Source organism: Microcaecilia unicolor, chromosome 13, assembly GCF_901765095.1.
Source record: "Microcaecilia unicolor chromosome 13, aMicUni1.1, whole genome shotgun sequence".
Taxonomy (NCBI): Eukaryota; Metazoa; Chordata; class Amphibia; order Gymnophiona; family Siphonopidae; genus Microcaecilia; species Microcaecilia unicolor.
Window position 1 is genome coordinate 24,057,923 of NC_044043.1, and position 26,253 is coordinate 24,084,175.

The 26,253-nt window shown below is 48.9% G+C and overlaps 1 protein-coding gene across 1 annotated transcript in view; it reads left to right on the plus strand.

Moving 5' to 3' along the window:
- Positions 1-26,253, plus strand: part of LOC115456472 (desmocollin-3-like) — a 209,431-nt gene that overhangs the window by 124,710 nt on the left and 58,468 nt on the right. Inside the window, exons 11-12 of the mRNA XM_030185558.1 lie at positions 4,910-5,052; positions 12,663-12,890. Coding sequence (XP_030041418.1) covers positions 4,910-5,052; positions 12,663-12,890 — 371 coding nt within the window. The remainder of the gene's footprint in view (positions 1-4,909; positions 5,053-12,662; positions 12,891-26,253) is intronic.

Genomic DNA, 26,253 nt, shown 5'->3' on the forward strand with positions numbered 1-26,253 from the left:
GTGTGTGTGTGTGTGAAAGTGAGAGAGGGTTGTGTTGACTGGGAGGTTGGGGGTGAGTGTCTGTGTTTGTGTGATTTTGTGTTTGTATCTCAGAATGTCTTGGGGAGGGAGTAGGGGGGGGTGGTGAACTGTGAGGGTGCGGTGGGGGAGTGAGTGTCCATCTCTCCATGTTGTGCATCAGTGTATGTGTGTGTGAGTGGGTTTTTTTTTGGGGGGGGGGGGGTTGAGGGGGGCGGTGGTTGTGTGTGTGAGTTTGAGAGACAAAGATCATGTATGTCACAAAGATAGATTGTGTGTGTGTGGAAGTGAAAGAGGGTGGGGCAAAGTTGGAGTGTGGGGGCGAGTATCAGTGTGTGTGTGTGTAACAATGTTAGGGGGGATGTCTGGTGAACTGGGAGGGGTTGGCTGCTGGGTTTTAGTGCTTTTGTCTTAGACGTTCAGGTGTCTTGTTAGTTTGGGGGGTGGGGGGCATATGTTGGGGAGGGGGCGTGTTTTACGATCTGTAAGTCTGCTTCACTGTGTGTGTGACACAGAGTGTTGTCTGTGTGTGTGTCACAGAGAGAGTTTGTGTGTGTGTGAAAGAGAGAGGGTGGGGCGGACTGGGAGGTTGGGTGCTAGTGTCTGTGTTTTTGTGGTATTGTGTGTGTGTCTCACAATGGCTGGTGGGGGAGGGGGGAAGGTGATCTGAGAGGGTGTGGCAGGGGGCTTGGAGGGGGGGGGTCAGCGTTGGTTGGGGGGGTGGGTTCGCCGTGTTGTTGCTGGCTCATATTAGTGTGGTGCTGTAGTGTGTTTTTTTCTTTTTTTTAATTTTGGTTTGGGGGGGGTGGTTGGGGGATGTCCCGTGCTGTCAAAGTGGGATGAAGTGGTGTGTGGCTTTGAGGGTGGTTATTGTTGCAGGGATGATATGGAATGAGAGAGAGAGAGAGATTGAGTGTTCATCTATCCTTGTTCCGTATTAGTGTATGTGTATGTGAGTGTTTTCTTGTGGGGTTTTGGGGGGGGGGGGGGGGGGGCGTTTGTTGTCTGTGTGTGAGTGAAAGATCATATGTGTCACATTGCTACATTTTGTGTGTCTGTGTGTGTGTCACAGAGAGAGTTTGTGTGTGTGTGTAAGTGAGAGAGGGTGGGGTGGATTCAGAGGTTGGGAGTGAGTGTGTTTTTGTGATATTGTGTGTGTGTGTCTCACAATGAAAGGGGGGTGGGGCGGGGAGAGGGTTTTGGTTTAAGGCGGGGGTGGGTTTGGGGAATGCCCCGTGCTGGCAAAGTGGCTTGAAGTGACGGGTGGCTTTGAGTGTGGTTATTGTTGCAGGGGAGATAGATAGATAGATAGATAGATAGATAGATAGATAGATAGATAGATAGATAGATAGATAGATATAGAGAGAGAGAGAGAGAGAGAGAGAGAGAGAGAGAGAGAGAGAGAGAATGTTGCGCATCAGTGTATGTGTGTGTTAGTGTTTTTTAGTGGGGTTTTGGGGTGGAGGGGGGCAGTGGTTGTGTGTCTGTGTGTGATCATGTGTGTCACAGAGCTAGTTTGTGTGTGTGAGAGAGTGTGTGTGTGTGTCACAGTGAGTTTGTGTGTAAGTGAGAGAGGTTGGGGGCGGACTGGGTGTTTGAGGGCAAATGTGTGTGTTTTTGTGATATTGTGTGTGTGTCAGACAATGACAGGGGGGGCGGGGGGTGGTGAACTGTAAGGGTGTGGCTGGGGGCTTGGAGGGGGGTCAGCGTTTGTTGAGGGGTAGAGTGGGTTTTGCCCGTGGTGTTGTTGGCTCGTATTAGTGTGGGTTTTTTTTAATTGTTTTGGGGTTTTTTGGGAGGGGGGGTTGGGGATGTGTCGTGCTGGCAAAGTTGGAGGAAGTGGTGGGTGTCTGAGGGTGGTGGTGAACTGACAGGGTTTGGAGGGGGGTCAGCGTGTGTTTTTTTTTGGGGGGGGGGGAGGGGGGAATTCATCTTCACCGTCATCGTCGGTGTTACGGCGGCCGGCAGCAGCGGACCAAAGCGTGTAGACTTGGCCCTTTTCTCTCTCATGTCCTGTTTCCGCACGGACGGGACCAGAGCTGTGAGAGAGAGAGAAGGGCTGAGCCTGCATGTTTTGTTCAGCTGCTGCCGTCCGCCGCAAAAACCGACGATGTAAGTGAAGATGTGTTTTCAAATTCGGAGGGAGGGTGTAACGGAGGGACAATGACCCTTGAACGAGGGGGGGGTGAGAGGGTGGGGTCCTCTACGTCCAGAGGCGAGTCGTGAAGGGAGGGGGGAGAGTATGGGGGGTTGAACGGCGATTTGGGAGGCAGTCGGTCAGGGAGGAGGGGGAGGTCCGAAGTCGGATAGGAGAGGGCGGGGGTCCGAAGTTGGACAGGAGAGGGAGGTCTGTGGGAGTGTGCATTGGGGAGGAGAGTGGGTGAGGGGGGCTGTGGGTGGTGGACGGGGTCCAGTGGCGACTTGGGAGGGGCGAGGGACAGAGCAACGTGGGGGGGGGGTGTTGTCGAGTGTGTCGCTGAGGTGGGTTTCCTCGCTTTACCGGCAATATTCACGCCAGCTGTGTTTCGTTGACGTTCGGGCACACTGTTTGGGCTGTTCTTTCAGTCCATTGGTGGGTGTGCCTCGTGCTGCTTTTGTGTGGTTGGTCAGTGTCGCTTGTGATCTACCAGGAAGTACGTGACGTCAATTCAGGAGATGGATACAGGCTTACAGGCAGCACAAATGCTTCAAGGTTTCAGTGCCACAGAGTCAGCTTCAGAACGTTGGAGGTGCTTTTTATTATATAGGATACTCAGGGAGAACTATACTTTGTGTGTGCCTTCAATCTGTTTTTATCGCTGCTTGGTAATTTATCTTCCTGAATGGGTCCATATAGAGCAGCTCTGTAAGAAAGCACTAGAAAAACATTGTGCTAAATTTGTTTCCTTAGCGTCCCTCCGGACCGGACCAGGATTGGACTGTTGGGTTGTGCCCGCCTACCAGCAGGTGGAGACTGAGAAAAACTCTGACTCTAGAGAGCCAATAGGAGCCCTGGCCATGTGACCTTAGCCTCAGTATTTTCTCAGTCAGCAGGTAGGAAGTGAGCCCATTAGTCTCTCTGTCTCTCTCTCTTTTTCTTTATAAGATTCGCTATATAAAACCTTAATACCACTTCTTTGGTGAGAGTTGCTGGTGAGCTCAGTTGCTGGAATATATATAAAGCCTTGAATATGTTATACCACTTCTCTGTTGAGAGTTGCTGGTGAGCTCAGTTGCTGGAATATATATAAAGCCTTGAATATGTTATACCACTTCTCTGTTAAGAGTTGCTGGTGAGCTCAGTTGATGGAATATATATGAAACCTTAAGTGAGTCATACTACTTCTCTGGTGAGAGTTGCTGGTGAGCTCTAATATGAATGGGCCATGCCACTTCTCTGGTGAGAGTTGCTGGTGAGCTCTCATACAAATGGGCCATACCACTTCTCTGGTGAGAGTTGCTGGTGAGCTCTAGTACTCGGTTTTGCCGAGGAATTTGTGGCTGCTAGGATTCCATACGGCACAGAAGTTCTTTCTTTCTTTCCTGCTTTGTTATTCAAATACTGAGGCTAAGGTCACATGGCCAGGGCTCCTATTGGCTCTCTAGAGTCAGAGTTTTTCTCAGTCTCCACCTGCTGGTAGGCGGGCACAACCCAACAGTCCAATCCTGGTCCGGTCTGGAGGGACTAAAGGAAAGCAAATTAGCAGGTAAGATCTAATTTCTCCTTTTCTCAGTTTTTACTGTATATGATGTGCATTCAGAACTACACAAAATTTTATCTTAGACGAAAACTTATTTTCAAATGATCTGCTTTGTTTACCCCCCTGTTTACTAAGCCGTGCTAGCGCCAACACAGCCCATTCACTTTGAATGGGCTGCGTCACCATTGCCATGCAGCTTAATACACGTGGGGGGGGGGGGGGGATACGTTTTTAAGGAAATTTTGCTCTAATTAAATTTTTATAAACTTATGAGGGGAAAAGAAATTCATGTTTTGGCTATGAATTCTAGACTAACCAAGGTATTAATGGCTGAGGAAATGTTAAACTAATGCTCAAGATTTTGTATTAAAGGAGAATTAGAAAAAAGCTATGAAAGTTTTATAAATTGACAATTTCCTATCCCAAAGTAATTATTTACGTAATGCGTTTGAAGCAACATGAGAAAACATTTCCACTGGTGCTTCATATCATTTGTAACTCAATATAGGAATAAACTCCAAATGGCAGATTCCTCTCCGGTGTTATTTAAATTTTAGGTCCCCCCCCCCCCCCCCCCAGAGCAATCCGGTAAGCGCAGTAAGCATGGTGGGGCGGGTGCCGACCTCAGGAGGGCGCTACAAGCCATGTTTGCAGGCAGCTCACAGTTTCAGCCGCAGCCCCCGTTTCCCACCTGCCCGCCAGCCAGAAATCCTAGCACCAGCCGTGCCCCCAAGTGGTAACAACCAGCCTTGACCTCTAAGGAGCCACCTTCCAGGAGGAGCTATTCTACCTCCTCAGTCAGCTATAGACACCCATTCTTAGCTGTGTCTTCTGTTTCTGGTAATCATAGTTCCTGTCTCCTGATTGGCCCAGGGCAGGTCAGGTCAGACTTCAGCATTTCTGCTCCACCTCTGGGCTTGTTTCCTGTTGCTTGTTCTTATCCAATTGTGACCTAAAAAGAAATGTATAAAGACAACACAAAACAAAAACCCTGCAAACAAAGGAAACTACCAAAACTACTTTTTTTTTTTTTTTGCCTGCACATCCCTACTTTGGGCTCAGGCATTCTCTTCACTTTGGATGATATGTAGCATAAAAATGGGTTTCAGAACATGTGCACTCGTGCTGGGTGCTATAACGTACGGTGTATGTTTACACTTATTTTGTAATTGTATGAACAATTTTAAACTAGCTTGATTCTTAATGTGCAGGTACAAGAAATTAATAGATGAGTACTCATGGATTACCATTGCTGAAACTACTGGCAAGATAACTACTAATAAAGTTTTGGACAGAGAATCAGGAGAAATGAAACATGATTCCTACAATGTTACAGTGCTTGCAACTGATGACAGTAAGTATGACCCTCCACTGTTTGAGGTACAAAAATTAGGGCTTTGTTTACTATATGTATTAATCAGTTAACATTTTAATTCATACTAAGGCGTGCTTGCTTTTAAAGGAGTCAAGACTTCATTTTTTAAAGTTGTTACGCTCCTTCCCATCTAGCTCATTTTAAGTTACAGCAGTATGGTTAGTAAATAGGTGTCATTGAGAATAAAGAGACTTACGTTATTTAAATGTTTGTTACTTGTTAATGAAGTCCTTGGATTGAAAGCCTTCTTGGACAGTAAGGTACCCGCAATGTCCAAGTGTAATTTATTTTGAGCTTGGATTTGGAAAGGTGAATGATCAAGTCTAAAATCCAAATAGGCTAAACATTTCACCATTTTACCAGTGAGGGCTACTTTGGCAAAAAAAAAAAAAAAAAGCCGCAATGAGAGAGTCATGATCGTTGTCAGGTAAAGGTAAACAGTAGCCATGGGGGGGATTCCCCTTCCAGCTAGCCCCTTTGATGGTATGGTCAGACTGGCTGGTTACACTTATTTAGAGTGACTCATGTCACAAAACCAAAGTCTGTTCCCCTCCACACATTCTCTATCCGTATCCCCCAGTCCATTATCCCCTACATGTTCTCCCCCGGTCCTCTTTACTCTTCACCAACCAGATCTGAACCAGTCTTAGTTCCAATTCAGACAACTCAGCTTTCACCATCCTGTGTTTACTATCACCACCTTCATGCTGGCCTTCACTCAGTGGTGTGCTGGTAAATTTTTAACAGGCTCTCTCCCCAGTCCACCTCTGCGCACCCCCCCCCCCCCCCATCCACTTCTGCCCCCCCCCCCCCCCCGTCTACCTCTGCCCCCCCCCCCCCCCCCCAAATTGCAGAGCTGGTTATTCCCAGGGAGAGAGCTGGTAACAGGCTCTCTGTCCGGGCATAGCCAGCCCTGCAATTTGGGTGTGTGTGGGGGGGGGGACACACACATTTCTCTCCCTCCCCCTACCCGTAAAGGCACGCTACACATACGCTTATTTATTCAATATCACAATTCTTCATGTACAGCCACAAAACAACCTTTTAGGGTGGATAAGTGTTCACAATGAGCTCCTTCTATTACTGACCAGACAGAGATGAGTTTTCCATTTTCGCACAGTATAAGTTATCACAAGAAAAAAATATAAGAAAACCAATATGGGCTGCATTAGGGGCTTATGGCCCATTTATGTTTAAACAAAAGAAATCTGCATGAAACAAAATATTTATTTTTAGTTTGACTAATAAAACCACTTGCCCCTGAAACATGTTCAAAACATTTGTGTATCTAAAAGATAAACTTCTACAAAACAGATTAAGATCTGATTCCATGTACCCCAATGAAAGGAGAGTTTAATTCTACTTCCATTTAATTTCAATATATATTCCATCATCTTTATAACACCAGGCTTCCCAAGGTAGATTACAACAACAGTTAACATGAACCCGTCAGGAAACAGGATATCCTCACTGAAATTTGGCCTTCTGTATTGTATACAGTGTATTTAATTATTTATTATTATTATTATTATTTTAGTGTAGAAAAATGAGCACAAAATACAGAGTTTAAAATTGCTGTTTTTACCAGCTATAATAATTTTTTAAAGATGTTTTAGTGATATTCAATTGTTATTTCATGATATTTATCTTATGGGAAACTTTCAAATAAATTAAAAAGCTGTCCAATAAAACAAAAATTTTTTACCTTTACCTTTCAAGGCACTACTCCTATCCAATTGAAACAGCTTTAGACTTGTTACAGATGGACAAACAATAAAGAACAACAATGTGGATGCAGCAGCTCATAGGTTTGCTTGCTTTGGATTGAGTGTACTAGAGATGACGGCTGTGCAGAGTGGAAACAGAAATAAACCAAATTGGTTTCTTTGCTTACTGTGGATAGGCGGCTCATCATCACTTGTCTTCAAACCTCCTTGGTCCCGACGGTGTTCTTTGCCTGCTGCGTCCTGCCTACGCGGAAACAGCAAGTTGAATTAGAGTAGGCAGGACGTGGCAGCAGAAGGACCCTGACGCTGGCATCCTGTCCTAACCACTGCCTGCTGCAGGTATGGTAGTGGTTTGGTTGGGTCCGGTCCTGAGGAGGACGACGGTGGCGGCAGCGACGGGGGTTGGGGGTAAAGGTTGAGGGAGGGAGCGGCGGGAGGGGGGGGTAAAGGTTGAGGGAGGACAAAATGTTCAACGCATAGGGCGGGAAGGGCAACAATCAGCCCAGCAGCCAGCAGGGCTCTCCTCTGTCCTCTCTGGCAGCTGAATTCTCAGGAGGACAGCGGTGGGGCAGCCAAGTTGAGGTTGGAGTCGGAGTGTTGGACCCTGCAGTACAGCTCCATGATCAGCTGAGCTGTGATCAGGAGCGCTGCTGAGGTAAGCAAAAGCGAGCCAGCCCATAAGCACAGGAATCTGTTGCTTGCAGTGCAGCATAAGGAGGCAGGGTTGCCACACACCACGCATGCACCAATATCAGGTGACAGCTGGTGTGTTTGGGCTTGCGTGCCTTCAGCCTCCCGCTGCAAATAGTGAAAAAAAACCCCTTCACGTCCCGGCTGGGAGCACAACAACCGGCTCGCAAAATTGTTAAAAAATTAACAACCGTCTCTGCAGAGCCGGTGCGAGCCGGCTCCAGCACACCACTGCCTTCACTCCAGCTTTTAAGTGCCCCTGTATTTTTTGCAAAAGTATGTTGACTTCTGGAGAAGGTATTCTGTTTGCTTCCAAGTTCCATTACCAATTTGATATACCACCTTGGGGGGAAGTCCATCAAAGCGGTTCACAAAAAATAAAACCAAGAAAATATAAGAAAAGAACCACATAGCTCTTCAGCGATTCACTGATCTTTCAGGCTCAGGAAAAAGGGTGGGAGCTTGGGCAGTAAACGGTTCAAACTTACAGAGATCTACATGGGCACAGGTAGAAAAGAGAACAATTGTTGTGGATGTCGCGCCAGCAACAAATCTCAGGAGAAGAATGTTGTAGATTTGCAGTTTGGTTCCTTCCGTTCTGTTCCGACGGGGTCCCGTTTCACCGTCTTCGGCTTTCTCAAGGAAAATCAACCTTTTACTGCAATTGTAGTTCTAAGCTCAATGGAGTCTGTTTTGAATACCTACACACACAATAACAAATTACACCTTCAATAGTATTAGGGAGGTTTTTTTAGCCGATGAAGATTTTGCCCTGTGTATTCAGATCTTAATATTCTGAACCGGGAATTCAGAGGCTTTTTCCTCCATAAACATATGTTGTAACAGCCACTCCACAGACGACCATTCGTTAAAATTGAAATCTCATTTATATCTAATTTTGTGGCTAAGTCCAACTGATCATACTTATAGTAATGAACACTGGTTTCCTTAGCGTCCCTCTGAACTGGCCCAGGATTAGACTGATGGGTTGTGCACTCATGCCAGCAGGTGGAGACTGAGAAGTTCTGACTGCGAGCCAATGAGCCCTTTCCATGTGACCCTAGTCTCCAGCAGGTGGAAGGAGGTGAGCCCTTATTCTCCTCTCTTTCTATCTTTCTGTCTTTAGTTTAAAGATTAGCAAAACTAGAGAGCCTTCTGTGCACAGAGCTTTTCTGAATTTTCCAGGGGTGTCACACTTAGGGGTACCGGGTCCCTCCCCCTCAACCCTCCTTCATTATTTTCTCCTGCCTCACAGAGCTACTTTAGGCAGGAAAGAGCCCTACCCCTTTGGAGGAAGGGTGTTGGCAGCCACTAAAAAAAAAAAGCTGTGACGGTAGATCATCAGCTGTTTCCCCTTGGCGCGAACGAGCAGCGCAGCTCCATCGTTGCCTCAGCTGGCCTTATCTCTGCCTCTGCGGTAGCGCGGTAAAAGTTGCTGAAGAGATCTGCAGGTTTTCAGTCGCAGTATTCTTCACCAGCAGTTCCTTCGGTTTGTGGTTGTGGGTTACCACTTTCAGTTTCAGTCGCTGCCGTTTGGCTTGGCTACAACTTCTCACTTGTTCACTAAGGTAATGGTGGTGGTGGCAGCTGCCCTCAGGAAAGAGGGCATTCTAATTCATCCCTACCTAGACAACTGGTTGATCCAGGTGAAATCGTATCAGGAGAGTGTCCAGGTTACAGCTCAGGTGATCCAATTCTTGCAATCCCTGGGCTGGGTGATCAACTTTGCCAAGATCCGTCTGACTCCTTCTCAGTCCCTGGAGTATTTGGGAGTGCTGTTTGACACTGCAAAAGGTTGGATTTTCCTTCCTTCAGACAGAATTTGCTTGCTGCACTCGCAGATTCAGGGATTATTACGCAGGCACATTCCTTGTGCTCAAGATTACCTTCAAGTCCTGGGATCCATGACAGCAATGATAGAGGTGGTGCCTTGGGCCTGGGCACACATGAGAGCTCTCCAGGCTTCCCTCCTGTCCAGATGGTCTCCACAGGCGGACTGTCTGGTGAAGAAAATTCCTCTAAGAGCCCAGGAGCACAGCAGTCTCCGCTGGTGGTCATAACCAAGGGAATGACCATTAGACACGCCTCATTGGCTAGTTCTGATGACGGATGCCAGCTTCAGGGGCTAGAGATCCCATTGCATGGGGCAGTGGGCTCAAAGTCTTTGGGCTCAAAGTCTTTGGACTCCTCAGGAAGCATCCCTTTCGATCAACTTCTTGGAAACCAGGGCGATCCGACTAGCTCTGGATGCCTTCCGTTCCATGGTGAGAGGTGCAGCGGTTCGCATTCTTTCCAACAACGCGATAGTGTTGGCAACCAGGAGTCACCAGTTGTAGCAGGAATCAGTGAAACCTTTGGACTGGGCGGAGTGTCATCTAGCTGCCATCTCAGCCTCACATGTGGCGGGAGTGTTGAACGTCCAGGCGGATTTTCTCAGCCATCACAGTGTAAATCCGGGAGAATAGTCACTCAGCCTGCAAGCGTTTCAGTTGATCGTGGAATAGTGGGAGACTCCTCTCATAGATCTGTTTGCCACAAGTCTCAACGCCAAAGTGCCTTGCTTCTTCAGTTGCAGAAAGGACGCCAAGGCAGAAGGAATAGATGCTGTGCTTTAACAGTGGCCTCTGAGTCTCCTCTATGCTTTTCCTCCATGGCCTCTATTGTGATGTCTCATTCAAAAGATCGAGTCACCTGGTAGCTCCGGATTGGCCTCGCAGACCGTGTCTTCGGTCATCCCCTCTACTTTGACTTCCGGTTCAGGTCAGCCTTCTCATCCAAGGTCCGATCCTTCATCCAGACCTGGCTCGATTTTGTCTTACAGCCTGGCTCTTGAACGGGTGCACTTCCTTAAGAGGGGTTAGTCATCACAGTTTATTTCCACCATGCTTTGCTCACGCCGGCGTTCAAAGTCTCTAAATTATGTCAGGGCTTGGTGGATTTTTAGAGTGGTGTTCTGAGCAGAATATCACTCCTCTTTGTGCTTCCTTGGCAGAGCTTTTGGACTTTTTGCAGCAAGGTTTTGATAAAGGTTTGGCGCTCGCTTCCCTTAAGGTGCAGGTGGCAGCATTATCCTGCTTTCAGGGTACAGTGCAGGGTAAATCCCTGGCTTCTCATCTGGATGTGTCGCGTTTTTCTGGTTGCCATAGACAGGTGTCGGAATTGCAGGCTTTTTCCTGTAGGTCTCCTTTCTTGGAGTTTTCTCGAGAGAATGTGGCTTTGCGTCCAGTGCCACATTTTCTTCCTAAAGTGGTCTCGCGATTTCTTCCTCCGGTTCGGAGGAGCAGCGTAAGTTGGACATCAATCGGATGCAAGGTCACGGAGGAATTCTGGCATTCAGATCACCTGTTCCTGCTCATTGGAGGTTCCTGTAAAGGCTTAGCAGCTTCTAAGCCAACTATTTCTAGGTGGCTTAAGGAGATGATAGCTTCTGATTACCTCTTGGCGGGGAAGCCAGTTCTGGAGTGAGTCAGGGCCCACTCTACAAGGGGGCAAGCAGCGTCTTGGGTGGAGAGGTACCTCCCGTAGACATTTGTAAGGCAGTGTGACTTGGTCTTCTTTGCATTCGTTCTCTAAGCATTACAGACTTCACGTTCAGTGTCATCAAGATGCAATTTTGGGGGCTAGGGTCCTCACGGTGGGGTTGTTAGGATCCCTCCCTTAAGAGCACTGCTTTGTTACTTCCCATCAGTCCAATCCTGGGCTGGTTCAGAGGGATGCTAAGGATAGAGAAATTAAACCTTACCTACTAATTTGCTTTCCTTTAGTCCCTCCGGACCGGCCCAGGTCTCTACCGTGGGTACAGTTCTTTGATTTGTTTCCCACATTTTTTTCAAAGAGTGTTTCAAGCCTCCTTACATTTGCTTTTGCGTTTTGTTGTTCTTTCGGTCGCAGTGTCCCAGGACGGAGCTACTCTTTGCATTTCACTTAATCAGTATTGAAAAAGAAAAAAAAAATTAAAGGAATGCTGATATTCAAACATCTTCCCTGGGGCGGGTTGTGTTTGCCTTTAGGAGACACCAGGTGTTTCGGTGTCTGTTTCAAGCATGGTGTTGGAATTGCTTCTGTGGCTGCTCAGATTCTCGGTGACACAGAAGGTGCTTCTTTCTCATTCCTGCTTTGTTAGTCAAATACTGAATCTTATTGGCTCCCAGAGTCAGAACTTCTCAGTCTCCACCTGCTGGAATGAGTGAACAACCCATCAGTCCAATCCTGGGCCGGTCCAGTGGGTCTAAAGGAAAGCAGGTAAGCATAGGCGGTCGGTGGTCCAACTGTTTGGGGAGGCTAAAGGGGGCGGGGTTAGGGTGGGGCCAGGGGTGGAGCTTAAATCCATAATTGTCTGATAACACACAGAAAATAATAAATTAATAAAAATAAAATTCACAATACCTTTTATTAAAGAATAAAGTGGTTGCTCAAAGCATATTCTAAGCACAATTGCTCAACTGCAAAACACTATGCACAACTTTGTGCAAAAACACACTCAGAACCTTACTGTACCATAAATATTACACTGGGCAGAACCTAATACACCAATATACCACCCATACGGAAAATGCAGACTGTCAACAATATGAAACAAGGGATCATATTATCACAATTCTCATGTAGAGCCACAAAGCACCATAATTCATGTTTAATGTGGGATAAAATGCCATAAATAAGTAAATAAATGTAAACTTTTAATGTTGATCACCTGATTCTCAAAGTGGACATATTCCAAACACTATAATGAAAATAAAACGATCTTTTCTACTTTTGTTGTCTGGTTGTCCGATTCTGCTGCTATCTGTTCTCAGTGCAGGTCAGGAAGTCATCCTCGTTAAATATCTCCCTGGCAACCCAGCCAACCCCCCCCCCCCCCCCCCCCCCGCTCTCCCAGCAGTAAGGTAAACAAACCATAAACCAATTTCTACAATTGGTTACACAAGACTAGAGGGCTTTCACTGCAGCTCCTGCTGTGAGGATGAAGGTAAATCAACAATTTAAACCTCTCAGAGCACAGCAGGGGAGGCTTAGCCTGTCCAAGCCTCTTATACCGAGCGCCTATGCAGGTAAGGTCTAATTTCACCTTTAGTGATTTCACATGTTTCTCATTCAGGCCATTTCCAGGTCTTTTATCATAGTTGCTGTAATGCAATGAATGCAATGAAAAAGATTGTTCTCCTTTCTCAGGTGGAAAGACTGGAACTGGAACACTGGTCATCCAACTGGTGGATGTCAATGACAATCAGCCAGAGATTATGCAAAATCATACATTTATCTGTGCCAGTGGCAACAGTTATGCAGTGATAAAGGCAACGGATGCTGATCCGGCTCCCAATTCTGCCCCTTTAAAGTTTACTTTGGACACCACCAATAATCCAGATATTCAAAATCAGTGGCAGATAAAACAGCTGGATGGTATGTATTGTGATAACTTATGGGGAACACATGTAAAGTGAAGTTTTATAGGTGTGATCAAACATTTGTGGTAATCAATTCATCTTGTAAATGTGCTTTTGGGGTAGATATTCTTAGCAATCCCATGGGAAAAAGTGAGCTAAGTATACAATGTTTTCATGAGAAAGCATTCCTTCAACTAGAATGACCTATAATTAGAATTATATAAGAATGCCTGGAAATATTATGAGAATGCATGCAGTATTTGATACATTGGTGTCACAACCAAAAATAGCACAAGAGTATGTCAATAAATTTGCAATTGATTTTATGATACAATTTTAGATTCAGTTATTGCTACTAGAGACCAACTGAGTTTTGGTTTCAGTTCCAAAACCAGCCCAAAATTTGGTTTCGGTCTTGTTTCTGATGAAAATGCCAGTGCATTTTGGGGAGATAGCCTGTAGTTCCTCCCCCCCCCCCCCCCCCCCCCCCCAAAAAAAAAAAAAAAAATCAAACAAACTGGTGGTCTAGTAGCTAGTTAGGGCAGAAGTGATCTGCAGTGGGTTTTACCTACGTTGGCTCCAATCTCAAAATGGCTACTGGGACCTCCTATTGCAGTGGAACCAGCATGGGGATCGTTTCTTTCCTGACTAGCCACTACCCCACCAATGATAAGGTAGGCTCAGGGGAGCGGCTATGGGTGACGGTGGAGGGGGTCCGTTCAGGGCGGGGCAGAGGGGAGGGACTGCTCCCATTCAGGGGGCCGAGCTACTTTCCGCTTCATCCGAAACTGAGTCAAATTTCAGCTGCAGATTTGGTTTCAGCCAAAACTGAAAACACAGTTTTGGTTGTCCTTTGATAGCTACACTGTATGTTGTGTGCTGTGAATGCTGCTTCAAACATTAAGTAGATACTGTACCAGAGTTCTGCATTCTTCATTTGAGTGCAAAAATACGAAAATAAATGCATGCACAGAAACGTGTAGCAGTGTTGAGTTTGCCAATGTGTGACTGTTTCATTCTGTACAACGAGAAGAAAGCACAATGGGCCGCAAGGATTGGCGTGAAGGAACAATATTTATAGACCCGACATGGGCCATGTTTCAGCAATATGCCTGGCTCAGGGTTTATATAATTGTTATGAAGGAACAATATTTATTTGTAGACCTGACATGGGCTGTGCTTCGGGTGATATGGGCACATGTGACGTAATGGATTCAATATATTCTGCTACAAAAAAAACTCATGTTCTTTAGCGTCCCTCCGGACTGACCCAGAATGTGACTGATGGTTGTGCATGCCTTCCTGCTGGAGACTGAGAATTCTGACTTTAGATAGAGAGCCAATGAGAGCCCTTGCCAGCTACAGTATTCTTAGTCTCCAGCAGGTGGAAGGTGGTGAGCCCTTCACTCTCTTTACTTTCTTTTTCTGTGTTAACAGCTGGTATTTTTAAACATTAGAGATTTCTTTCTTCTTATTATTATTATTCTGTGCATCTGGAGTACTTGGAACCTGGTTGTAGAGGCTAAGGTCTGTAAGCCCAGTGTCATACCCGGGTGGCTGGGTCCCTCCCCCCAAGTCCTCCCTCTTGCAGCGAGGTATGCTGCCTCTGGATGATATTTGCCTCAGTCTCTTGAGGGAAGAGCTGTTAAGGCAGGGAGAGGCAGCTGCGTTAAAAGAAAAAAAAAGAAAACAGACAGCTGCAGTGTAAGTGAGAAAGGCTGCTCTCTTTACTTCTCTGGTAGCAGCTGGCCTCAATTTCCCCCTCAGTAACTGCTCCACCGCTGAGAAGTTAAAAAATAAAAAAAAGGTGTGTTGCTGTTTCTTGCCAGGATGGCAGAGAAACTCCGATGCTGCGCTGTGTGATGGGTGCAAGCGGCTTTTGTAAATTTTGCACCGCTTTGGAAAGCTCTTCGGAGGCAGGTCCCTCTCCTTCAGTTTTAATGTCTATGGCTTTGGGCCATGGTGAAGGATAAGCCGGCGTTTCCAAGCCTTCTTTCTCTGTGTTATCAGAGAGGTCTGTTTCTCTGCCGGTTCCATCAATTCAGCCACAGGCAGAGAGTCTTCCTGTTATCCCAGCAGGATCAGAAGGGGGTTTTCCTCCAGAATTTGTTCTCCAAATGTACAAAGCTTTTCTTTTACAAAAATCAAATCCTTCTCCCCCATCCCCTGCGAGATGATATATGAAAGGACAGTTGGTGTCAGCTAAGAGACCCAGGAGGTTCTGATTCAGACCAGGAGATGCTGTCTTTCGAGGAACAGGAATTTTCCCTTGGGGGACACATGGCTGAGGACTCTGATCAGGTACATAAGTAATGCCACACTGGGAAAAGACCAAAGGTCCATCGAGCCCAGCATCCTGTCCACGACAGCGGCCAATCCAGGCCAAGGGCACCTGGCAAGCTTCCCAAACGTACAAACATTCTATACATGTTATTCCTGGAATTATTGATTTTTCCCAAGTCCATTTAGTAGTGGTTTACGGACTTGTCCTTTAGGAAACCGTCTAACCCCTTTTTAAACTCTGCTAAGCTAACCGCCTTCACCATGTTCTCTGGCAATGAATTCCAGAGTTTAATTATGCGTTGGGTGAAGAAACGTTTTCTCCGATTTGTTTTAAACTTACTACACTGTAGTTTCATCGCATGCCCCCTAGTCCTAGTATTTTTGGAAAGCGTGAACAGACGTTTCACATCCACCTGTTCTACTCCACTCATTATTTTATATACCTCTATCATGTCTCCCCTCAGCCGTCTCTTCTCCAAGCTTAAAACCCCTAGCCTCCTTAGTCTTTCTGCATAGGGAAGTCGTCCCATCCCCGCTATCATTTTAGTCGCCCTTCGCAGAGCCCCTTCTCTCGGGGGAGGATCTGTGGTTAGAATTTCCACAAACAGGACTTGCAGGAGTTAATGTCTTTGGTTTCCAGTACTTTATATTTTGAGGAAGAGGAGATTCCCACCATAGAGGGACGCAACGTGGATCTCCTATTGAAGGGCATTCATAAGCCAGGTAAGATCTTTTCTATGCACCAGGATATCAGGGACTTTATTCAGGCACAGTGGGATGCTCCGGATTCCGCTTTTAGACCTGCTAAGTCTATGGTTCGTCTCTGTCTGGTTCCTGATGCAGACAAATCCCTTCTGAAGCCTCCCGTGGTGGATGTTGTACTCAGCAGTTACGAAAAAAAATACAGTACCCGTGGATGGTGGCACTGCCCTTAAAGATGTTCTGGATTGCCGTATGGAGGCTTTGTTGAAAAGTAGCTTTGATGTTTCTGCTTTAGAAGTGCATGTAGTCATTCTCCAAGGACAAGCAGGCTGCTTGTTCTCACTGATGGGTTGACGTCCTCGGCAGCCCCCTCCATCGGAAAGTTTACTAGCAAAGGCCTTTGCTAGTCCTCGCGCGCCCATGCGCACCGCGCATGCGCGGCCGTCTTCCCGCCCGAAACCGGCTCGAGCCGGCCAGTCTTCTTTCGTCCGCGCTCGGTACGGTCGTGTTACGCCGTTCGTGCCCCAGAGAGTCGACCTCGCACGTCCTTTTCGACGTGTTTTTTTCACTGTTTTTCTTCAAAAAGTTCGGGAAGCGCTCCGGAAGTGTTCCGGAAGACCCTTTCGGGTTTTCTGCCCTTCCCGTAATTTTTCACAGCTTTTGCCCCGTAAGTTTTCTTTCGTTGTCGGGGTAGGCCTAGTTTGGCCTCGGTCGAGATTTTTCTCCCTTTAAATTTTGGTGCTTCAATTTTCGCCATTTCGGCTTTTGATTTCGCCGGCGTGATTTTTCCGCCCATGACATCGAAGCCTTCCAGCGGCTTCAAGAAGTGCACCCAGTGCGCCCGGGTAATCTCGCTCACTGATAGGCACTCTGCGTGTCTTCAGTGTCTAGGGGCCCAGCACCGCCCCCAGAACTGCAGTCTGTGTTCCCTGTTACAAAGGCGGACTCAGGTAGCGAGATTAGCCCAGTGGAACGTTTTGTTCTCGGGCTCTTCGTCGGCATCGGCACCGGAGGCATCGAGTGCATCGACGTCGTCAGCGTCCGGACCATCTTCCTTGGCTGCCGCTCCATCGACTGCATCGAGGCATCGGACCTCTGCATCGGCGCCGAGGCATCGGGCGACTGCATCGACGTCGGTGGTACCGAGACTTCGTCTGATGATGTCGTCGGACGGAGGTGCATCGTCAGGAGTGCAGGTGAGGGCTGTCCATTCCCCTGCTGGTGGCGGTGAGCCTTCGGGTGGGTCTCCTCCTACCCTGAGGGCTCCTGCGGTACAGCCCCCCCGGGATCGACCCTCTTCGGTCTCGGCCCCGAGGAAGCGACGGATGGATTCTACGTCCTCCTCGTCGGTGCCGGGGAGCTCCGGTGTCATGCTTCGGAAGAAGTCGAAGAAGCATCGACACCGGTCTCCTCCCCGTGTCGGCACCGAGAGCTCTGGGTCGCCGAGGGAGTCGGCACCCAGCAGGCATCGGCACCGAGAGGACCGCTCACCCTCTGTTCAGGAGGTGTCGATGCGCTCCACTCTGGACAGCCCGGAACAGCCTCCTCGCCCGGAACAGGTTCTGACGTCGACGCCTGCATCGACCTCTCAGCCTTTTTCTGCAGCCACTCTGAACGAGAGCCTCCGGACCGTTCTCCCAGAGATTCTGGGAGAGCTGTTGCGCCCTACCCCTCCGGTACCGGCGGTGCTTGCGCCTCCGGTACCGTCGAGCGTGGCGCCGGCTGGTCCATCGCCCAGGTTGAGGTCCCCGACGTCGGTACCGCGTGCGGTGCCGACCGCGGCCACCTCCCAGGAAGGCTCCCCGACTACGTCGGCGGAGGGAGCTTCGCCGATGCGGGCGAGGGAGTCTACCTCTCGACGCCCCCATCGTGGACGTGGCTCCACGGAGTCGAGCCGGGCGAGGTTGCAGACACAGGTCCGTGAACTTGTGTCTGACACCGAGGGTGAGGCCTCGTGGGAGGACGAAGAAGACCCCAGATATTTCTCTGACGAGGAGTCTGAGGGTCTTCCTTCTGATCCCACTCCCTCTCCTGAAAGGCAGCTTTCTCCTCCTGAGAGTCTGTCTTTCGCTTCCTTTGTCCGGGAGATGTCTACGGCCATCCCCTTCCCGGTGGTTGTGGAGGACGAGCCCAGGGCTGAAATGTTTGAGCTCCTGGACTATCCTTCTCCACCTAAGGAAGCGTCCACTGTTCCCTTGCATCATGTCCTGAAAAAGACATTGCTTGCGAACTGGACCAAGCCATTAAGTAATCCCCACATTCCCAAGAAGATCGAGTCCCAGTACCGGATCCATGGGGACCCAGAGCTGATGCGCACTCAGTTGCCTCATGACTCTGGAGTTGTGGATTTGGCCCTAAAGAAGGCTAAGAGTTCTAGGGAGCATGCTTCGGCGCCCCCGGGCAAAGACCCTAGAACCTTAGACTCCTTTGGGAGGAAGGCCTACCATTCTTCTATGCTCGTGGCCAAGATCCAGTCTTACCAGCTCTACACGAGCATACACATACGGAACAATGTGCGGCAGTTGGCGGGCTTGGTTGATGCTCTTCCCCCTGAGCAAGCCAAGCCTTTTCAGGAGGTGGTCAGGCAGCTGAAGGCGTGCAGAAAATTCCTGGCCAGAGGAGTTTATGACACTTTTGATGTTGCGTCCAGGGCCGCTGCTCAAGGTGTGGTGATGCGCAGGCTCTCATGGCTGCGTGCCGCCGACCTGGAGAATAGAATCCAGCAGCGGATTGCGGACTCGCCTTGCCGTGCGGACAACATTTTTGGGGAAAAAGTCGAGCAGGTGGTAGAGTCTCTCCACCAGCGGGACACCGCATTCGACAAGTTCTCCCGCCGGCAGCCTTCAGCATCTACCTCTACAGGTAGAAGATTTTTCGGGGGAAGGAAGACTGGTCCCTATGCTTCTGGTAAGCGTAGGTACAATCCTCCTTCCCGACAGCCTGCGGCCCAGGCTAAGCCCCAGCGCGCTCGCTCTCGTCAGCAGCGTGCGCCTCAGCAAGGCCCCACGGCTCCCCAGCAAAAGCAGGGGGCGAGCTTTTGACTGGCTCCAGCAGAGCATAGCCGACATCCAAGTGTCAGTGTCGGGCGACCTGCCAGTCGGAGGGAGGTTGAAAGCTTTTCACCAAAGGTGGCCTCTCATAACCTCCGATCAGTGGGTTCTGCAAATAGTCCGGCAAGGATACACCCTCAATTTGGCCTCAAAACCTCCAAATTGTCCACCGGGAGCTCAGTCTTACAGCTTCCAGCACAAGCAGGTACTTGCAGAGGAACTCTCCGCCCTTCTCAGCGCCAATGCGGTCGAGCCCGTGCCATCCGGGCAAGAAGGGCTGGGATTCTATTCCAGGTACTTCCTTGTGGAAAAGAAAACAGGGGGGATGCGTCCCATCCTAGACCTAAGGGCCCTGAACAAGTATCTCGTAAAAGAAAAGTTCAGGATGCTTTCCCTGGGCACCCTTCTCCCCATGATTCAGCAAAACGACTGGCTATGCTCTCTGGACTTGAAGGATGCCTACACACACATCCCGATACTGTCAGCTCACAGGCAGTATCTGCGATTTCAGTTGGGCACACGCCACTTCCAGTACTGTGTGCTACCCTTTGGGCTCGCCTCTGCGCCCAGGGTGTTCACAAAGTGCCTAGCTGTGGTAGCAGCGGCACTTCGCAGGCTGGGGGTGCATGTGTTCCCATATCTCGACGATTGGCTGGTGAAGAACACATCCGAGGCAGGAGCCCTGCAGTCCATGCAGATGACTATTCGCCTCCTGGAGCTACTGGGGTTTGTGGTAAATTATCCAAAGTCCCATCTTCTCCCAGTGCAGAAGCTCTAATTCATAGGAGTTCTGCTGGACTCTCGGACGGCTCGCGCCTATCTCCCAGAGGCGAGGGCCAACAACTTGTTGTCCCTCGTCTCGCGGGTGCGAGCGTCCCAGCAGATCACAGCTCGGCAGATGTTGAGATTGCTGGGCCACATGGCCTCCACAGTCCACGTGACTCCCATGGCCCGTCTTCACATGAGATCTGCTCAATGGACCCTAGCCTCCCAGTGGTTTCAGGCTGCTGGGGGTCTAGAAGACGTGATCCACCTGTCCACGAGTTTTCTCGAATCCCTGTATTGGTGGACAATCTGGTCCAATTTGACTCTGGGACGTCCTTTCCAAATTCCTCAGCCACAAAAAGTGCTGACAACGGATGCGTCTCTCCTGGGATGGGGAGCTCATGTCGATGGGCTTCACACCCAAGGAAGCTGGTCCCTCCAGGAACGCGGTCTACAGATCAATCTCCTGGAGTTGCGAGCGATCTGGAACGCTCTGAAGGCTTTCAGAGATCGGCTGTCCCACCAAATTATCCAAATTCAGACAGACAACCAGGTTGCCATGTACTATGTCAACAAGCAGGGGGGCACCGGGATCTCGCCCCCTGTGTCAGGAAGCCGTCAGCATGTGGCTCTGGGCTCGCCGTCAAGGCATGGTGCTCCAAGCCACATATCTTGCAGGCGTAAACAACAGTCTGGCCGACAGGTTGAGCAGGATTATGCAACCTCACGAGTGGTCGCTCAACTCCCGAGTGGTGCGCCAGATCTTCCAAGCGTGGGGCACCCCCTTGGTGGATCTCTTCGCATCTCGAGTGAACCACAAAGTCCCTCAGTTCTGTTCCAGGCTTCAGGCCAACAGGCAGACTGGCATCGGATGCCTTCCTCCTGGATTGGGGGGAAGGCCTGCTGTATGCTTATCCTCCCATTCCTCTGGTGGGGAAGACTTTGTTGAAACTCAAGCAAGACCGAGGCACCATGATTCTGATTGCTCCTTTTTGGCCGCGTCAGATCTGGTTCCCTCTTCTTCTGGAGTTATCCTCCGAAGAACCGTGGAGATTGGAGTGTTTTCCGACCCTCATCACGCAGAACGAAGGGGCTCTTCTGCATCCCGGCCTCCGGTCCCTGGCTCTCACGGCCTGGATGTTGAGAGCGTAGACTTTGCCTCTTTGGGTCTGTCAGAGGGTGTCTCCCGCGTCTTGCTTGCTTCCAGGAAAGATTCCACTAAGAGGAGTTACTTCTTTCTATGGAGGAGGTTTGCCGTCTGGTGTGACAGCAAGGCCCTAGCTCCTCGCTCTTGTCCTACACAGACCCTGCTTGAATACCTTCTGCACTTGTCTGAGTCTGGTCTCAAGACCAACTCTGTAAGAGTTCACCTTAGCGCAATCAGTGCATACCATTACCATGTGGAAGGTAAGCCGATCTCGGGACAGCCTTTAGTTGTTCGCTTCATGAGAGGTTTGCTTTTGTCAAAGCCCCCTGTCAAGCCTCCTACAGTGTCATGGGATCTCAATGTCGTTCTCACCCAGCTGATGAGACCTCCTTTTGAGCCACTGAACTCCTGCCATCTGAAGTACTTGACCTGGAAGGTCATTTTCTTGGTGGCAGTTACTTCAGCTCGTAGAGTCAGTGAGCTTCAGGCCCTGGTAGCCCAGGCCCCTTACAACAAATTTCATCATAACAGAGTAGTCCTCCGCACTCACCCTAAGTTCTTGCCTAAGGTCGTGTCGGAGTTCCATCTGAACCAGTCAATTGTCTTGCCAACATTCTTTCCCCGTCCTCATTCCTGCCCTGCTGAACGTCAGCTGCACACATTGGACTGCAAGAGAGCATTGGCCTTCTATCTGGAGCGGACACAGCCCCACAGACAGTCCGCCCAATTGTTTGTTTCTTTTGATCCCAATAGGAGGGGAGTGGCTGTAGGGAAACGCACCATATCCAATTGGCTAGCAGATTGCATTTCCTTCACTTACGCCCAGGCGGGGCTGGCTCTTGAGGGTCATGTCACGGCTCATAATGTTAGAGCCATGGCTGCGTCGGTAGCCCACTTGAAGTCAGCCTCCATTGAAGAAATTTGCAAAGCTGCGACGTGGTCATCTGTCCACACATTCACATCTCATTACTGCCTGCAGCAGGATACCCGACGCGACAGTCGGTTCGGGCAGTCAGTTCTTCAGAACCTGTTTGGGCTTTAGGATCCAACTCCACCCCCCGAGGGCCCTGTTTGTTCTGTTCCAGGCTGCACTCTCAGTTAGTTGGTAAATTTTTTAGGTCAATCTTAGTTATGTCCTCGCCGTTGCGAGGCCCAATTGACCATGGTTGTTGTTTTGAGTGAGCCTGGGGGCTAGGGATACCCCATCAGTGAGAACAAGCAGCCTGCTTGTCCTCGGAGAAAGCGAATGCTACATACCTGTAGAAGGTATTCTCCGAGGACAGCAGGCTGATTGTTCTCACAAACCCGCCCGCCTCCCCTTTGGAGTTGAGTCTTCCCTTGAAGTGTATTGTCTTGCTACATACTGGACTGGCCGGCTCGAGCCGGTTTCGGGCGGGAAGACGGCCGCGCATGCGCGGTGCGCATGGGCGCGCGAGGACTAGCAAAGGCCTTTGCTAGTAAACTTTCCGATGGAGGGGGCTGCCGAGGACGTCAACCCATCAGTGAGAACAATCAGCCTGCTGTCCTCGGAGAATACCTTCTACAGGTATGTAGCATTCGCTTTTGCTGTTCTTTAGTTGCTAGAGCTTGCTTTCGATGGTCTGAGAAGGTGCTTGATAGGTCTTTGGATGAATTGCCTGCCATAGACACTGAAGTGGCAAAGATTGAGATAGGATCTTCCTTTTTGGCAAATACCTTGTATGATTTGCTGAGAGCTTCAGCTAAGTGTATGGCTTTGGGGGTAGCTGCTAGAAGGTCTCTTTGGCTACAAGGATGGTCAGCAAATGCGGCTTCTAATTCTAAGCTCAGTAGTTTTCCCTTGGGTTTTTTTTCTTGTTTGGTGAAGACTTGAACAAGTTAGTCCACAGTTTGGGAGATACTAAGGTCCCTTGGCTTCCTGAGGTGTCTGGGCACGGTTTATTTTCGAGTCGAGGGCGTGATTTTCATCGCTTTAGACCTAGTAGAGTGGCTTCAGTTCAACAGTCCAGTTTTTTTCAGAGGAATCAGTCCTTTCAAGGAGCTCTCAGAGGGGGCAGGGACAAGGGAGCTTCTTTCCAGTCTCCTGCTTGCCCGACACAATGAAGGTTTCCAGGCCCAGTCTCTAATTCCTGTGAGAGCGTTCCTAGCGCAGTTTTACTGGAGGTGGGCCCACATTACCTCCAATCAGTGAATGCTGGAGGTTATTCGAGAAGGGTACACCTTAGAATTTGTGCATCCTCTTCCAGATGCGTCTCGACCTCCAGTTCCCTCTTCGGAGCTCAGACAGGGTTGGTATTCCGTCTACTTCATCGTTCCAAAGAAAGAGAGTTCTTTCAGACCAATTCTCGACCGCTAAGCAATCAATCCAGCTTTGAGTTTCCACTTTTCGTATGGAGACTCTTCACACAGTCATAGTAGCAGTTCGGGCTGGAGAATTTTTGATGATACTAAACCTAACAGAGGCCTATCTGCACATTCCGATTCAGCCCATGCATCAACATTTAATGTGCTTTGTGGTGCTTGGCAAGCATTTCCAATTTCGAGCATTCCCCTTCAGCCTCTCTACAGCCCCTCGCACTTTAACGAAAGTTATAGTAATAGTGGCAGCAGCTGTCAGGAAGGAGGGAGTCATCCTTACCTGGATGATTGGCTAATCAGTGTCACTGGATTGTCTGGGAGTGTGCTTCGACACTCGGAGGGGTTGAGTGTTTCTTACACAGGCCCGAATACTCAAGTTACAGGACTAATTTGACAATTTTGGCAGAGATTGGTGCTGTGTGCAAGGGATTATATTCAAATGTTGGGCTCCATAGCGGCGACGATAGAGGCGGTGCCATGGGCTAGATCACACATGAAGTCACCACAGAGGGACTCTTTACAAAAGAAATTGCCACTGCCGGTGCAGGAGCACGGCAGTCTGGGGGATGCCTCTGAATGCTCTGCGATAGGTATTAGTCATGACAGATGCCAGTCTAAAGGGCTGGTAAGGAAATGACGTCAGAAGAAGGTGGGACACTGAGGGAAGGCTAGACACGTCTGGAGCGCCGCCTCCTTCACTGACGCTGCGCCTGCGCTGCCGGACGGAGGTAAATTTAAAAGAAAAAATAAGGAAAGGGATGTTGGAGGGGGGGGGGAAGAGGGCGGGCAGTTGGAACATGGGAGCGGGAGGACAGGGGAGAGAGGAGCATGGATGCGAGGGCAAGGTTCATGGAAGGGAGAGAGGGGAATTGCTGGATAGGGATGAATGGAGGGGGCAGGGGACAGATGGGCATGGATGGATATGGATGGGAGCACAGGGCTCAGGGAGAGAGGGGAATTGCTGGATAGGGATAAATGGAGGGGGCAGGGGACAGAGGAGCATGGATGGGAGGGCAGGGCTCAGGGAGAGAGGGGAATTGCTGGATAGGGATGAATGGAGGGGGCAGGGGACAGATGGGCATGGATGGGAGGGCAGGGCTCAGGGAGAGAGGGGAATTGCTGGATAGGGATGAATGGAAGGGATAGAGGAGCATGGATGGGAGGGCAGGGCTCAGGGAGAGAGGGGAATTGCTGGAAGGAAGCTATTAGGGCTAAAAGAAATGCCTTCAGAAAATGGAAGAAGGAACCATCTGAAAATAACAAAAAGCAGCATAAGGAGTGTCAAAGCAAATGCAAGGCACAGATAAAGAAGGCCAAGAGGGATTACGAAAAAAAGATAGCATTAGAAGCAAAAAAACATAGTAAAAAATGTTTTCGGTATATTAAAAGCAGGAAGCCGGCAAAAGAATCGGTTGGGCCGCTGGATGACCGAGGGGTAAAAGGTGCGATCAAGGAAGACAAAGAAGTAGCGGAGAGACTGAATGAATTCTTTGCTTCGGTCTTCACCGAGGAAGATTTGGGTGGGATACCGGTGTCTGAAATGGTATTTCAAGCGGACGAGTCGGAGAAACTTACTGACTTCACGGTAAACCTGGAGGACATAATGGGGCAGTTCGGCAAACTGAAGAGTAGCAAATCTCCTGGACCGGATGGCATTCATCCTAGAGTACTGATAGAACTGAAAAATGAGCTTGCGGAGCTACTGCTAGTGATATGCAACTTATCCTTAAAATCGAGCATGGTACCGGAAGATTGGAGGGTGGCCAATGTAACGCCCATTTTTAAAAAAAGGCTCCAGGGGAGATCCGGGAAATTGAGTCTGATGTCGGTGCTGGGGAAAATGGTAGAGGCTATTATTAAAAACAAAATTACAGAGCACATCCGAGGACATGGATTACTGAGACCGAGTCAGCACGGCTTTTGTGTGGGGAAATCTTGCCTGACCAATTTACTTCAATTCTTTGAAGGAGTAAACAAACATGTGGACAAAGGGGAGCCGGTTGATATTGTGTATCTGGATTTTCAAAAGACGTTTGACAAGGTACCTCATGAAAGGCTACAGAGGAAATTGGAGGGTCATGGGATAGGAGGAAATGTCCTATTGTGGATTAAAAACTGGTTGAAGGATAGGAAACAGAGAGTGGGGTTAAATGGGCAGTATTCACAATGGAGAAGGGTAGTTAGTGGGGTTCCTCAGGGGTCTGTGCTAGGACCGCTGCTTTTTAATATATTTATAAATGATTTAGAGATGGGAGTAACTAGCGAGGTAATTAAATTTGCTGATGACACAAAGTTATTCAAAGTCGTCAACTCGTGACAGGATTGTGAAAAATTACAAGAGGACCTTACGAGACTGGGAGACTGGGCGGCTAAATGGCAGATGACGTTTAATGTGAGCAAGTGCAAGGTGATGCATGTGGGAAAAAAGAACCCGAATTATAGCTACGTCATGCAAGGTTCCACGTTAGGAGTTACGGACCAAGAAAGGGATCTGGGTGTCGTCGTCGATAACACACTGAAACCTTCTGCTCAGTGTGCTGCTGCGGCTAGGAAAGCGAATAGAATGTTGGGTATTATTAGGAAAGGTATGGAAAACAGGTGTGAGGATGTTATAATGCCATTATATCGCTCCATGGTGCGACCGTACCTTAAGAATTGTGTTCAATTCTGGTCGCCGCACCTCAAGAAAGATATAGTGGAATTGGAAAAGGTGCAGCGAAGGGCGACTAAAATGATAGCGGGGATGGGACGACTTCCCTATGAAGAAAGACTAAGGAGGCTAGGGCTTTTCAGGTTTGAGAAGAGACGGCTGAGGGGAGACATGATAGAGGTATATAAAATAATGAGTGGAGTGGAACAGGTGGATGTGAAGCGTCTGTTCACGCTTTCCAAAAATACTAGGACTAGGGGGCATGCGATTAAACTACAGTGTAGTAAATTTAAAACAAATCGGAGAAAATTTTTCTTCACCCAACGTGTAATTAAACTCTGGAATTCGTTGCCGGAGAAAGTGGTGAAGGCGGTTAGCTTAGCAGAGTTTAAAAAGGGGTTGGACGGTTTCCTAAAGGACAAGTCCATAAACCGCTACTAAACGG